The sequence below is a fragment of the Notothenia rossii genome (genome assembly GCF_949606895.1).
Source record: "Notothenia rossii genome assembly, chromosome: 9".
NCBI classification, from domain to species: domain Eukaryota; kingdom Metazoa; phylum Chordata; class Actinopteri; order Perciformes; family Nototheniidae; genus Notothenia; species Notothenia rossii.
The window spans coordinates 47,408,811-47,425,033 of record NC_136907.1 but is presented as its reverse complement, the minus strand read 5'-3'; the positions used below and the strand labels follow the sequence as shown (position 1 = coordinate 47,425,033).

Sequence of the window (16,223 nt, the reverse complement as noted above, 5' to 3'; positions counted from 1 at the left end):
AAAAAACATCTATGTGAGTGTTGTGCCTATTTGTGTTCTTGTGTTATCAGTGAGCTGAAGCCAAGACAAATACAAATATATGTTTTAAGTGTATCCATACAAACTCATTCTCTAAAACTGTCATGATTGGTCTGTTGTGAATGACACCCATGAGGAAAAAGGTCCTATACATTATATCACATCGGCAGGGCTGTGATGTCATGAGGCCCTCGCGAGCGTCGACGGGGGGAGGGTGTGTGGTGCAGAGGCGCGGGAAGGTATTTTGAGTGGGGGTGCTGAGGTGCTGGACTCCAGTGAACACTATTACGGGCACTATAGAGCACGCACAAAAAAACTCCCCACACGCAAACACACAGTAAACCCGCGACTGTTACAATGAAGGCTCGATAATCAGCTCACGGCATATTGGCAGGGGTAAAGTGCTATTTTTTACGAGTGGGGAGCGGACCTCACCTCCTCTAGGGGGGTCCGGGGGGATGCTCCCCCGGGAAGATTTTTTTTAAATATTGAAGTTAAAAGCATCAATCTGATGCACTTTGAGAGCAACATTAAGAGATCTATGGATACATCTCTCAACACCCAGATGAAACACAACTGTAAGCAGATGTTCTTTTTCTTTATGGATATTTTACAAATCACTCCCCTTTCAAACTGTATTCTTGTTTTACTGCCATATAGTATTTCATAATTGTTTTTCCTTTATTCTCTTATGTTTTTTATAACTATAATGATCATATGAAGGTGTGCCGTGGAAATAATCTTTTGAATAATTTTTGACCAAACCGTTTGAGACCCACTGAGATAACTTTGACTAAAGTTAACTATCTAAACACTCAGAGAGTCCTTTAGCTCACCTGAGCCTCTCAGTCTGAGAGGAGAGCTCTCCTCCAGCTTGTTGTGGAACAAACAGCTCCGTATGTCCGTTAGTGCAGCTAGCTAACCAGATGCTAACAACACGGTCCCTGCTGCTGGCACCGGTCCCTCTCTCTCTCTCCCTCTCTCACACACACTAAATGCGCTATTTCCGCACACACACAGAGCCGCGAGCTTGAATGACACAAGCACACTTTTATTTCCATCCAACTCTCTGATTGGTCTGGTGTCTTGCCTCTGTTGCATTCACTGAACACGGGAAATTACAGTCCTGCCGTCCTTTCTAGTGTCTTGATGAGGTTCACGTAAAGCACGGTTAATGTATTATATTATTGAGGTAGAATTGTCCGGGGCTACAGAAAAAACATTCGGGGCAGGCCAAAATATCATTTTACCAACAATGTGGAATTTATTGGCTACATATTACACAGATTATGCACAGCGGGAGTAGCAATAACCGTCAAATAATAATTCAGACAGGGGAGCTCCGCACCCCCTGCCTGCCGCTAGGGGGTACTGCAGCGCCCTCAGCACCCCCCTTCCCGCGCCCATGGTGTGGTGTGTAAACCCCGGACACACCAAGCCGATTACAGCTAGTGGAGCCTCGCAGCAGAAACTGTGGCGCGCTCAATTGCGCCGCATTTGCGCATCAGATGAGGCTCCCTCCACAAGATGAGGGCGAAAGGCAGACGCAGTCTGTGTGATCGGCGTTTATGGAGGGGCGGGCCTGCACAACGGCATATCACAGACTGGTGCATACATTATACAGGCGGCAATTTGAAATGGAACGCAGCCCACACACGGCAGACAAACCCAAACACTTTTGGAACACGCCACCGACACATTAACATGCATTCCCCTGACTTTCCCCTAATTTGAAATTGTATTTCATTCCATAACATATAAATATACTGTTCACCCATGTGAAACACACACACTGAAACCAAAATAATTTACAAACATGTACAAATATTTCATATGCGATGGAAAACTCTGAAGCAATGGAAACAGGAGTCAGAGAGACACGAGGAGAGCAGGAACTTTGATGGCAAACTGATGGTTTATTCACAAGACATGTTGTGTGCCACGAATTGACACAAAATATGCCAAACCAATTCTGAAGATCTCTACCCCAGACCCATGTTTAGCTAGTTCTGAGAGAAGAATCAACATTGTGCATAACAAGATAAAACCAACACCTCTATCAGCTGACGCCAATAGGCAGGAACAGGGAGACAAAACACTGAGAACACAGCAGCCAAGGCTACAGGTGCCTGTGCTCAGTCAGGACAAGACCTGGGGGGTATACCACGAAACTGGTTCAACCTAACCTGGATATATTTGAGTTAGCCGGTTGGCCTAATCCAAAACGCCCTCTCGCTAAACGGCACTACTACACGGGTTATCAAGTGGATCGCTCAAGCCAGCCGTGTCCTATCTAGTTAGGTGCGCGTTCACATAAAAGGGGTAGTATTTGGAGCATTCAACCAATCACAAACATGGAGAAGCGTACTGACAGCGCAGCGCGTCATACTTCCTGAATGAAAAGTCAACTATATAATTAGACAAATATGAAGACTTTAAACATCCATGACTCAAACACTTTATCCAGGATAAAAGCCAAATAGCTGCACCTGCAAGGTGAATACAGCTGGTACAAGAAAAAGCGTTTGAATGCGTACATTAACAGGTTTATGATATGCCCCGTCTAAGACACGATCTGACTTTAATTACATTTGACTCGAGTGTTTCGTAATGTGTTGCTTAAAATAATACTTCTGCATACAGTATGTGACACTGTAAGTGTTACACGGCCAGATACGGCTCAGCTGACTCAGATAAGGAAATATATGATACATTATGATGTGATGCCGCGGACTGTACTGTTACTTTGATCCAGTTACTTATGTTGTGGCAGATATTTAATTAAGCTTTCTTAACGCTAATGTTATAATAGTCAGATTGCTCTGAAGATGGGAGGTGATATTCTATTAATGTTCACATTCACACGTGAACACGTTTGGTTCTATGCAAACTCAGTAATATCCATTGTGATACAGTTATAAGGCCTTCACAAGAGACTGTCAGTGGAGATTAAAGGGGATCAGGAGCTCACGTCTTCTCAGAGTCCTTGGTATCTGGCTTGATGATTGTCTCACATTTCTAAACTTCATGTCAATAAACTGCTTAAAAAGCTGAGGGTTAGGCTAGGTTTCTTCTACAGGAACAAGTCCTGTTTCTCTGCTTGAGGCCAGGAAAAGGCTAGTCACTGTGACCTTTTGACCTGTGCTGGGTGGTGATTTGATTTATATGAATGCACCTGCCAATTGCCTGGTCAAGTTAGATGCTGCGTATCACAGTGCACTGAGATTTGTGACAAACTGTAAAGCATTAACCCATCACTGTACCCTGTATGCAAGGGCTGGTTTGCTTTCACTAACTGTACGGAGGCTCAGTCACTGGTACATTTTTATATACAAAGCCATGTTAGGGAAACTTCCATCTTATATCTGCTCCCTGATCTCACGGAAAATTGTAAGTGGCTACTGCCTGAGATCGAATGCTGTGGTTTTATTAAATGTGCCAACTGCTAGGACTGTCTTAGGGAAGACAGCTTTTAGATGCGCAGCTCCTCTGTCTTTGAATAGTCTGCAAATTAAATGGAAACTGAGCAATCTGGTGCCACTAAATGTTTTTAAAGCTCGGTTGGATGCTACTCAATCGGAAGCTATTGGTACCTGTTTATGTGGATAGTTATGTAAATGATGCTGTATGATGTCCTTTTGTTGTTCTGTTTATGTTTTTATTAGGTCCGGGACTTTAACGCGTTAATTAAGATGAATTAATTACACAAAGATTAACGCATTAAAAAAATTAACGCATTTTAATCGCACTTATTTTTGCACCGCGGAACGTTTCTCACTGGATGAGTTTCAGGGGTACCGATTATACTGGAGCACCAACTAACGTTCATGACTTCAAACAACAACAAACCACAGTGAACAATAGTCAAACATGAACGAAGAAGCTGATGAGACCGCTTTGGTTGGCCCGTGGATGGGACATTTTGTTTTAAAAAACGGACGGATGGAAGCATGGATAAGAGCACGGTTGTTTGCAAATTATGCAAAAAGGAATTTGCATATCACCGCAGCACATCAAGCCTCAAGTATCACCTCAATGCAAAACATATAACAGCTAGCGTGGAAGCTAGCGTGGACGTTAGCCCGACTCGGAGTACAAGGACCAACACCCAATTCGCGTTGATCAAACAGTGGCCTATGCAACAGAGAGATTTTATTTTTCATCAGGATATTGGAAGAATAGGAGGGATTGAGGTCAATCACTGGCACTTTTTATTTTATTTTAAATGGTACACTTTATGTTGAACTATTTATTACGTTGTTGGTGCAACTGGCACTTTATGTTGAACTGTTTATTGTTTTGGCCAAGGTTATTGAGAGAGTTGGACTGAAATTGATTAGATTTTTTAAATCAACTTTTGGTAAATCAACAAAGTCTGTTATGGCCTCTGAAGCAACAGAGAGATGTTTTCTAATAGTCAGGGTTTCCAATGTTCTGAATGTACTTGAAAGTATTGTGTTTTACTTAAAAAACAAAGTGTTATAGTTTACAGAAGGTCTACCTACCTATAGGCTACCTGAATCTCTGAAATGTACTATATTTCTAAATATGCTATTGCTACACTTTATGGCAAAAATTGCACTTTTCTGTTGGTCTTTGTTAAGTACCACCTTGAAAAAATTAAACAATGTTTTGTTGCTTAAGCTTATGTATTCAGTCATTATTCAATGGTATACTAAAATCAATGTGAAAAAAATTGCTTCTCACTGTTCTCAGGTCAAATATTTATATGTGATTAAAAATGCGATTAATTACGATTAATTAATTACAAAGCCTGTAATTAATTAAATTAATTTTTTTAATCGAGTCCCGGCCCTAGTTTTTATGTTTCATGTGGAACCTACTTGAGCAGGTCTCCCTTGAAAGAGATCAATGATCTCAATGGGATACACCTGTATAAATAAAGGTTTGAAATTAAATGAAATGAGAGTCATCATCATCATGTTCTCTCTGCTGCTGCTGCTGGCAGCTGGAAGTGAGTCAACACTTCTTATACTGCTGTTTAACAGGATAATCTGTCATATAACTTTTTTTTGTATTTGTACAGGTGTGAAGTGTGAACAGTTGACACAGCCAGCCTCTGTGACTGTGCAGCCAGGTCAACGTCTGACCATCACCTGTCAGGTCTCTTATTCTGTTAGTTAATAATAATAATAAAATTCAATAACGCGCTTTAACCATTAGGTGCCCGTCTATCAGCTGTGCATCGTTAGGGTGTAAATACTGCCTATCTACCAATTGGATCAAATATAAAAGTCAGCCGAATTACTGTTGATATTGCAAGGAGACATATTGTGTGAAAATAAATCTAAGATGTTGTTAAATCGCTGATATATTTGTGATCCAAGTCACGTTTTCAATTTTGGCGGCAGTTCTTCCTGTTTGTATGAAGTCTTCTCATCAGGGCTCTATAAATAGATAACTACGGCAGATATGTAATATGTAATGCAGCCGAACCGTGTATTACAATGCCGTTATGTGATTAGCTCCAAAGAGAAAAGCAAGCAAACTCGGAATAAAGTATTTTTTTTTTTTTTTTAAATGTTTTCGGATTTCACATCGCATAAACACCATTTCCCAACGTGCATTGCGGCTAAACCATGAATCACCGAGCTGAGGATCTTGGTTATGGCTAGAAAGGATCCGTCTTGTGTAAAACTCTCGCGAGAGTTCGGCTGAATGTCACGTGGCTGAATGTTTACGTTTGGCAGGCAGCCTTTCAGTTAGGATCGTTAACATCAGTTGGCCACAGCAAATGATGGTGAGAAGCTAAACTATCTATTAATTATGTCAATGACAGGGAGTGTGATTGTTGAAAAGCGGTCTTGTTGGTGTTCAAAGAAGAATGACAACACTGTATATCACCAACACTGGTTTATTTTTTATTCACAGGCAAGTCAACGTTGTCTCAGTAAAAGTCCCAAGATAGCTCCTGGTGCAATAAAATGTTCCCTTGCAGTGTTTTACTATTATGTCTGATGTTTCTCTATTAATATTGCTGCTGCATTAATGTGTATGTTGCATCATGTTACTGCTGTAGATGTGTTTCCGAGCCGCTCCGATTACAACGAGAGTTACAACGAGAACGTGACGTCCTATTTACACGAGACGGATCCTTTCTAGCCGTAACCGAGGATCTTGCCTACGTCTGTTTCCGGTATTGTTTTTGACGGATGTATTTTGTTATACACACATTCCTTCACATTTAAATTAAAATGTACATTAAAGTATTTCGTGAGGCTTTCTAAAATGTTTTAAAATATAACTACGGTTCGAGTTGAAGAGTTTATAAATTAACATGAACCGAAGCTGTTGCCTGGTAACGCAATCGTGCAACGTCACTTCCGTTAATTCCACATCAACACACATCGATTTAATAAATGAATGTAGCCTTTGTATCTGCTAAAAGAGGTGCCGACCAGCTGGGGCAACAAGAAAATTGGCGAAATTGAGTGTGACTATTACAAATGAAATCATTATTATATTAATATTGATAATAATAACAACCGACCGTCGGGGTAGCATTTGCTTGGCATTTCCGGGTATATCTCCACTGGTTGGGCCACGTTAACAATACTGTGTAATTGTCACGTTTGAAGGGACGAAATCATGACAGCTTCACGTCTCCCATCATGGTAAATCGTCACATGTTCACGTCTTGCCGTGATACCGGGTTGTGCTGACCATGTCCATGCCTTTATGACAACAGTGTACCAATCTTCTGATGGCTACTTCCAGCAGGATAACTCACCGTGTCACAAAGCTCAAATATTCTCCAACTGGTTTCTTGAACATGACAATGAATTTTACTCAAATGTCACAGTCCACAGTCATCAGATCCAAATCCTACAGTGCACCATTGGGATGTGGTGAACCAGAGATTTGCGTCATGGATGTGCAGCCGACAAATCTGCAGCAACTGCGTGATGCGATCAGGTCAATATTGAGCAAAATCTCTGAGGAATGCTTCCAGTACCTTGTTTAATCTATGCCATGAAGACGTAATGCAGTTCTGAAAGCAGATGGGGGTCCAACCCATCCTAGCAAGGTGTACCTAATTAAGTGGCTCGTGAGTGTATTACTTAGCTCAATTTGTATTGTTAGTGTGTGTCTGTAGGAGTAAAGTCTAGACACATTCTTTGGATGTAAGCATTGGCTAATTAAACAGATCATGATTAAATGACATGATGATAATAAGGGTGATCACCAAAACCTTATACCAGGGGTGGGGAACCACCGGCCCTCGAGGTAACTCGGATCTGAAGGTGACTGATAACTGCTAATGGCATTTAGTTGAATACCAGACATAGTAAATGCAAAGCAGGATCATGTAAACAAAAGGTAATAAACAAGCCATTCAATCGTAATACTCGTTTTAATACGTTGACATGCATACAGCACAATAGACTTGTTAAGTCCTGTTCGTTGTCCTGTTTGTTGTCCTCATCACCGTCCTGTTAGTTGTCCTCATCACCGTCCTCATCACCGTCTTGTTCGTTGTCCTCATCACCGTCCTCATCACCGTCCTGTTCGTCGTCCTCATTACCGTCTTCAATGTCTTCCACCATCATGAGAAAAGACGAGTCCGAGCCAATGCATCTGTAGGTGCTGGTGACACTGCTCAGTTTCTGCTCCAGAAGATATTGATGGTGTAAAATACAGCAGTGCAGTCCCCTGTATCCCTCTTCTGTTATATCGCTTGGAGAAACTAAAATAAAAAGATAAAATGACAGTCTATGTAAGGCAACTTTTAATTAGCATTGATGTTGGTTCCATAGAAGCAATTTGAATGTTTAACTCCGAGACTGTATATTAGCTAAAAAGATTTGTGATTCAGAAAAAATGCAATCATTACAGATGCTATTCAGTGATAGACATTTGACACTGGGAGGGGGGCAGTGGCAAATGTTATAAATCGGTATTTGTGGAACATACTTTGGTTCCTGATGTCGTCTTTTGTCTGATGAAGGAGGTGGTCCAGTTTGTCCAGTGCCTGCCTCAGATTTTGACAATGCTGGGTCATCTCCTTCACAATGATGACTTTCTCCTCTTCCATACGCCTGACCAGCATAACCTGGTCAAAAAGTCGCCTCTTTGTGCGCAGGTTCACCACTATAATGGAAAAAACACAAAATATAACAACCACAATGGTAAGGCTAATAAAACAAATAATATCAGTTTGTATTCAATCTTTTTAACTTAAATTGACCAAAACCTTAAAATCTGGTAAAAAAAAATTCAACCTCGCCGCTTGCTGAATTTTTTCAATTCTGTCTATGTTGGCAGAATTACATTCAGTATGTCTTGAGATTCAACATTAGTAAGCAGTTCAGGGTGGTCAGGAAGGGTTTTACTGTTTCCATAGATGTGCCTGTCCCAGTGAGACTATTGCATGACTATTAAGACTTGATAGGGCAACATCATACAGACCTTTCAATATAATTATTTCAAAAGGATTTGTTGTGATCATGATGATTTGTGACACCTATGTTGACAGCTCTGTGTTACATTGGTGATTGTATTCTAGTACTTCAACTGAATTTATGGAATATCTAGGGCAAACAAAAACAAGTTGTTTCTTACCATCTCCTTGCAGAATGACATCCTCAGACAGACCGCATGCTGCTTCTGTGTCAATTTTCTCTGAACAGGCATCAATGGTGTTGTACTGCAGTATCCTCTCTCTGAGTTTCTTCTTGAGCTCTGTCAGTCTTCTCCGTTTGCGTTGCCTTGTTTGGTTGCTGTCTGTAAAGTAAAACAAAATACAAATAAACTAATATTAATAATACAAACAACAACAACAAGAAACAAATATTGTTTCTAGATAACGTAATAATAAATACCATTTTGTCGATAGAGGTCGTGTTTCTTTCTTCGGAAGGAATAAATAATTTCATCTATTTCTCTCTGGAGCTCCTCCTGGCTACTCTGGGCTCCATATTTCTCTTGAAAACAAAAACAACAAGGTGTAATCATAAAACATGAAGCCAAATGTTTGGAAATATGGAACCAAATCTATACCACAGTGATCATATAACATACCAGTGGCTGCCCATTGCTTGACCTCCAACACCCACTGCTCCGTGTCCTCCAGGGAGATGTTCAGCTCTTGGTTGAGACTCTCAAGATTGTCCACTTCAGTTTGTGCTCTCTGTGTAGTCTGTTTAGAATGTTTAAAAGGAAAAAGTGAATATGCGTTCCAGTTGGTTGAGAAGGTTGTTTTTTACTGAATTCCTTTATGCACATTAACTGACCAGACAACAACATGAAATGCTAAACACCTTCTCTTCAAGGTTGGCAAGTATCACCTTAGTGCAGTGGTTCCCAACCTTTTTTTTACCAAGGCACCCCTGAAAATATTTCTCGACCCCAAGGCACCCCAACTTTTTGTAGATTTAAAAACCACTTCAGAGCTTAAACTAAAAACCATAAATACACCATAAATTGGTTTTCAAATGTGTATTTAATTGAATAGAACATTTTATAGAACAAATAATGTATTCACACATAATAACAAGAACCAGACTAAAAATGTCAGCACCATTTCTATGATGAATTCAATATTATAAACAGGCCTACTAAGTAGGCTCTTTTGTTTTGGCTGAAAATAGTAGGCCTATCTTTGTAAAAACACGAATACATATCAATACAGTTATTATTTGACATTTGGATTTCAAAAGAGGCAGGCCTATGATCACTTAGATTAAATAATAACTTAATAGAATTGGAGGGATGAAACAATGCCCTCTGACCTGACTGTGGTCATGTGACTCATCAACCACATCCCAAATATGAAACATTCTGCATTTCGCTATCCAGATAATACTGATTGACAAAATCATAAATCATAAATTTATAAGAAAGGCACACAAATTAACATCCAAACATAAACATTTCTCAGACCGTTACACGGTGCTAGTGCGACACTTGTGCCTGCTTTTGTGAGCAGAGTCTCTTGATGCGTGGGGGGTAGTTGACAGCGCAACGCGGAGGTCCTGCTCCACTGACAGCCGGGTCCAGGTCTTGTTTTTGACATATGCGAGTGAGGAAAACGCTAGCTCGCACAAGTAGGAGGTTGGAAACTGTAAAAGCACCTTGATGGCACTCTCTAAGAGGGATGGATACTCGTGTCCCACAAGCAGCCAAAATATATCCAGACGTAGTTCCCCGTGCTTCAGTTTCAGGGAGCGGTCCATAGATAGCTCTGCGAGTTCATCCTGAGCTCTGCTGTTTAAACTTGTGGCTGATATTAATGTTATTTTAGACTTCTTTTGCACTGCTGTTCCATCATGTTCTGTCATCCCTGCCTGTGTTGTTGAGGGCTGGGGTGCCTCTTTATTTATTGTCACTACGTAACGATCCATCTTGAAATTATTTGGTGCGAGGATAAAAAGCTGCTCTGCACACCGTAAACAATGACGGCTGACGTAAATCATGAGAATTTAAGCTGTTTAATATTTCTAAATCTGAGCAATATATGTTTTATTAGCTTATGAACTTCATTGTACATCAAATAAAATAAAGTGTATATGACGTGAAGTTTATTAAGTGAGAAAAAAATGTGGAACATAAAAATACGTTTTTTTGCGGCACACTTGGACAGTGCTCGCGGCACCCTAGTGTGCCGCGGCACACCGGTTGGGAACCACTGCCTTAGTGTCCCTTTTTTTTCAAGATCAAGCAGGATTAACATTATTACTATTATGATTATTATCCAGAAATTCAGATGAATCAACCTATAGTGCTTTATTAAAAACAAACAGAACAGAGACTCTCTTGGCAGAACAGTGTGCCATGGCAGCACCATCATAATGAAATGATTGCAGAATACATTCAATTCAACAACATGTAGCTAAGGATGGTGTTAAATTACTACAACAAGAAACTCGGATATTCTTAATATACATTTTGAAATGCAGCATGGACGTCTTACTTTGACAAATCTCTTTGAGAGTGTCTTGTGGAGATTCTCCACCTTCCTGTGGTTCCATTGCATAGCCAGCACGGTTATCATATCTGCTCTAGCTGTAAACACAAAAACATGAAAATTCATATGAGCTTTACAATGTGGCACTACTTAAAACTATTTGTTTTCCTCTACCAACCTGATTTGGTCATGTATTTTGTTGTCAGGGCTGCCCTTGAGAGGAAGCTGTTAACCTGTTCCACTTCCTCGCCGACAGTATTTCCAGCACCTTCCTGGCTTCTGCCACCCCACTTCACCTGCTCAGAATCATAAACAATGAGATCTAGCTATTTAGTTCAATATTATAATTTCTTGTACTGTACATCTTTAGTTATCATCAGTGTCAGGAGCAATTTCAGAAAGTTAAAATGTTCTGATATTGAATTATGCTTTGAACTACAATGTCACAACTGCAGTTATTTGAAGCTCTATTCATTCATTATTTCTACAGTGCGGATATATTTACTAAAATAAACATAATGGGTTTTGGAAGCCTATCCTTGTGACAGTCTGTTTTGTAACAATTTTGTCAACATTTGTAACTATTACAATTATTCCACAGGCTTGAATAGAATATACTACATGATATTCTTATGTGCACTACAATTTCTAAAACATTTGAATCTAGTGACACAAATGTTTAACTTGCATACTGTACCTCGCATTTGCCTGTGTGGGCCTTGGCATGCATTACAGAGAGAAAAGGTTTCATCTCTGTAAGTGGTTGGAGCTCAGGCAACTTTGCTGCCATCTTCTCCAAATAAGGCCAGTACCTGTAATGACAAAATCAATTAGCTTTTCCAGTTGCATGATGGCATAATAGTAAAAAGATAAACCAGGTCCTTAAAATTACCAGTACAATCCTTGTAACCAACATCAGCATTTATCCAAATGAATGCTTTTTTTGCTTTGCATCTACTGGATGTGCAAGAATTAAATAGATAACACGTTTCCCACAAACACTTCCAATTTTGCAATAGTTATAACTACCTGCAGGCAACATCCATACAAAAGAATGTTGCATTCGCAACTTCAGCCAGCTCCTTCTGCAGGAACATTGGGTAGGCATATCTTTCACCACGGTAGTGATTTAGGCCTTGTAGCAAGATGCCATGTCTGCACACAGCTATTTGCAGGCCTTCCTCATCCACCTTGGCCCTGGACTTGTGTGAGGTTTCTCTGCAAGCTGTGAAAGTTGCCGGTCCACAAACATCACGACCACTTTTCTGAAATAGACACAATCTGTTACATTTAACCCTGTGCTAAGAAAAATAAATAAAGGGTTAGGGGATTGAATAGATTCTTACAATCGTCATCTGGCTCCTGATTTTGTCGACAAAGGCAGACACTTTACTGTCCTGGGCAATGAACAGTCCATCAAATAGAGACGGTTCATCTGTCCTGCAAAATTCGAGAAAAAAATTGTAAGCAACATTATCATACATACATAAGTTTGATTGTGTCCTCTATTTAATGTGGCCAATTTGCTTTTGCCATAACATTTTCATAAATGTGGAAAAGGTCTTTGTGAATTTGATCTGTATTTCTGTGTAAAGTTTTTGTCACCATTATTTAACATTAGTGAAAAGTTTACTGACTTCTTGTAAAAAGGTACAAATAAAGGTACATCCTTTATATTGATGGGCATGGAATAGGGCAGAGGAAGGCATAGAAAAAGGTTCCTGGGCAATTTAATACATTTTTCATGAAGCGATTATATCCAAAACTGGTTCTTAGCTCCAACATATCCAACTAACGTCAACCATTTAACATTTTAAAGTTGAGTTAACTTTACAGACGTCATATACAATAATGTTTATGAATTGGATTTATATAATTATGTGTAATTTCAAACCAACTATTGTTTTCTGATGGTCTACAAACTTTGGAAAAAGAAATTGCAGAGTTGGGGAAAGTTAGACATTTCAGCAAAGACATTCAGCTTAGTCAATAAAACAACAACTAAAATGAGAATATGATTTCACTGACCCTCTGGACTTCTTGAAGCGATAATGCTTTCTGTTGCCATCTACAGCAATAGCCAGCATGTCAGGTGTGCATGCTGGGCATTTAAAGGGCTCCACCAGGCACAGATCTTCTTGTCTGTAATTACAGAAGGCAAACTCCCGAAAGACTCTGTGGAAGGTATCGCTACAGATTCTGCCTGTCTGGAAACAAGAATGGTATTCATTTGGTTAATTAAAAGTTTGGTATTCAAAAATCTTGAAAACCACATTTTATTCTTACCCTTCCTGTGGAAAACGATCGATGTTCAAGCATTTTTATAAATACTTGCTGGGATAATGCTGGGCTGGCCAATTTCATTTGCTCGAATGATGTGAACACATCAAACTTAAAAATAATTTTGCAGCTGTCGGTTGCTGGCCAGTATTTGTATCCCAGCAAGTCACCTATGCTCGGGGACCATTTGGTGGAACAAATTGGACAGCACACAGAAGGCAGACGAACGTTGTATGGACCTGAGAAAAAATATAAATGTGCAATTTGACAGGTATCTATGCAACGCAGGACAAAAGTAAAATAGTAATCCTGTATTTCTGCTTGATCATCTTCTGGTGGCAACAAACCATTGATAGTCACCAACACGGTCTGCTTTCCTGGGATGATGGTGAAATCTTGGCTTGGACCACAGAAGCAGATTTGGGATGGTGGAGGAATTGGAAGCAGACACACTGCAGCAAAGACAATTTCAGAGATTCATATGCATGTTAGGACATGTTAGGACATGTAGTCAATACAAATTGAGACATTTTAACAGTTAAAGCAAACTTCCGACATGGTGAAAATGATGCCGCTTTATATGTAGTGCACATTAGGAAACCATGGTAAGGGAATATATAATACATGATTTGAACCCACCTTGTTCACAGAGTCCATATTGGCCACTTTCATCCACAACCACTAAGGATGTGGGAGGAATAGGTCTGTAAAACCCATCAAACATGGCTTCCCTGTCATGGAAGACATGTTTACCATGGATAATAGGGTCACATGCCGGACAAAGAAAGGGAGTTCCTGGTGGAACACAGTCCAAGCACCGGACCACAGCATCAGCAGTTTTGCATTGGAGACAGGAACGTGTAGTGACAATCTCTGCAGCCAATTTCAAATGAAGGAGCTCTGGCATTGCAGCTCTGAATGTTTGTTCACGTTTCAACTGTCTTTGGGTCCATGTTGATGCAGTGGGTGTTTCTTCTGATGATGCAGGGACAGTGAGAGAACCCAACAGGTTTCTCAGTGTCTGAAGATGTTGATCTAAAATAACAAAATATAAAACAAATCATGGAATTTAGTTTAATTAAAAAAAGATATTCCATACAAGGCTTTTCACTTTACAATGTATCATGAACAAAGCTATTACATACTACAAACAATTACCTACATTTCAAGTTGAAGGATAATTTAAGAATTCATTGTGCATACCAAGACTTGGGACCTGTAGAGGAATCTCATGTGTCTCCTCGACCTCTGGGGACTCCTGAGAGCTGGAAGGTTTAACTGCATAAAACAAAGTACGATGATATGGGAAACATTATTGAGGACCGACCAACGACATTAAAACTTAATGAAACACTAGAACTAGATTATATTTTACAGACCAGATCGATTCTTATTCCAATGTTGGGCTATAATGTTCCCATCCAGGTCCCTCTTCCTCCAGGAAACATTTGATCCTTGCGTTATTTTCTTTGGTATCTTCTGTATCTTTGGTTTCTTTGGTTTCTTTGGTTTCTTTGGTTTCTTTGGTATCTTAATATATAAATATATAAAAGAGATTATATATTTCCCTTAATTGTTGCACACACATTTTTGTCATGTGTGTGTCTTTTATCATTTGAGTAAATGTTATAATACATATTTGGATAATGTTGTACTTGCCTTATTTGCCAACTCATCTGCGAGGGCATTCCCTATCTCTAGCCATTCATTCAGTTGCTTGGATGCCATTTTTAAGTGAGGATAAAAAGGGCAACAACAAACAAAGGATGAACTGACATACAGGGAGGGAGAAAAACAAAACAAAAGACAAGAATACGAGAGGGGTGAAAGAGAGTAGGAAGAGGAATATGGCTCTGAAAAGAACCGTTGATTTTTTTATGATAATAAGCTACTTCAAATAATTGAATTGATAGATGACCTGAAAAAAACCAAACAGATGAACTCAGATTAGCTGTGCTACCATGTAATTTAATTGTTGCTTCATAAATAAGCATTTGCCAAAATAAAACTACAGGCACTACAATCAATCAAGTCCCAGGTAAATCAGTAATTACAGGGAAATATATTTCTCTTTTTAACTAGATGTGATGCTTTCACAAAACTTAAGTTGAATTAGCGAATGTTTAAAGTAGTAAAACAACTATGACCTGATGATATTCAAGTGTTGAACTTACCCTAACTATCATTAATGCAACATGTTAGGTGACATTTAGAAGAAAAAAAAAGTGTGTGCATTATGAAAAGCGCCATGTAAATGTCAACTATTATTATTATTATTATTATTATTAAAATGCCATTTCCTTTCACATTGTTTACGGTCATATCATGTCCTGGTCTGGTTAGCTGAATATACATACTTTTGCCATTGTTATGTGTTATGTCACGTGCTACCAAGGGTTTTGTTTTTAGGCAAGATTTTAGCTCCTTTTGTGTGAAGGAGAAAACTCTCCCTACAACTTGTTGTAGACGAACCTTCTTATATTGCAATACATATCCGTTAGCGCATATAAGCTAAGCGCTAAGCGCTAACCTTTACAGCCATGCTATTGCTAACAACATGCATTCGCCTATACTGCCTATGCCACGGGCCAGCCCTAAAACGTAAAACTGATATATCGTGGTTAAACATGATTTGTAGAAAAACGACAGGATTAATTAAAAGCGTAAACAAATCAAATGAAATATAGAAATCAGATTTACCACTTGTAAAGCTCTGAAGCTCTTTAACAATTCTTCTTCTTCTTCATCTTCTTCTTCATCTTCATCTTCTTGGCTCGTCGCACTTTTATTGATGCGCAAGGTTAAAGTTCACGGGATTACGATCGTGACAAAACGTGATAAAAGGTCGTAATAAACTGCTGCTAGAAATGAATAGGGGGGAAGCTACGTGGCTATGGGTCGTAATATCGTGATCAACACTGCTTAAACAATCGACCTATTTGGTCGTTTTTTGTAGGAGGACAGGCTGGATGTGAAATATAAACAACCCTTAAAGTAG

At 39.5% G+C, this 16,223-nt stretch overlaps 1 protein-coding gene across 2 annotated transcripts; it reads right to left on the bottom strand.

Annotated features, from left to right (window-relative positions):
• Nucleotides 1–7,465: 7,465 nt before the first annotated feature.
• LOC307018222 (uncharacterized protein) lies at nucleotides 7,466–14,879 on the bottom strand. Of its 2 annotated transcripts, none has more exons than XM_079648364.1 (16): nucleotides 14,605–14,879; nucleotides 14,429–14,503; nucleotides 13,865–14,260; nucleotides 13,573–13,677; nucleotides 13,232–13,464; nucleotides 12,974–13,152; nucleotides 12,292–12,385; nucleotides 11,975–12,210; nucleotides 11,643–11,757; nucleotides 11,124–11,241; nucleotides 10,952–11,043; nucleotides 9,061–9,178; nucleotides 8,862–8,963; nucleotides 8,602–8,763; nucleotides 7,954–8,130; nucleotides 7,466–7,726 (listed from the first exon to the last, which is right to left on the bottom strand). In XM_079648364.1, exons 3-16 carry the CDS (start codon nucleotides 14,130–14,132, stop codon nucleotides 7,476–7,478), a joined length of 2,250 nt encoding a protein of 749 aa, XP_079504490.1. In that variant the 5' UTR covers nucleotides 14,133–14,260; nucleotides 14,429–14,503; nucleotides 14,605–14,879; the 3' UTR covers nucleotides 7,466–7,475. The 2 variants fall into 2 exon arrangements, with proteins under 2 accessions (XP_079504490.1, XP_079504491.1); XM_079648365.1 differs by having other exon boundaries at nucleotides 7,641–7,716.
• Nucleotides 14,880–16,223: the final 1,344 nt, after the last annotated feature.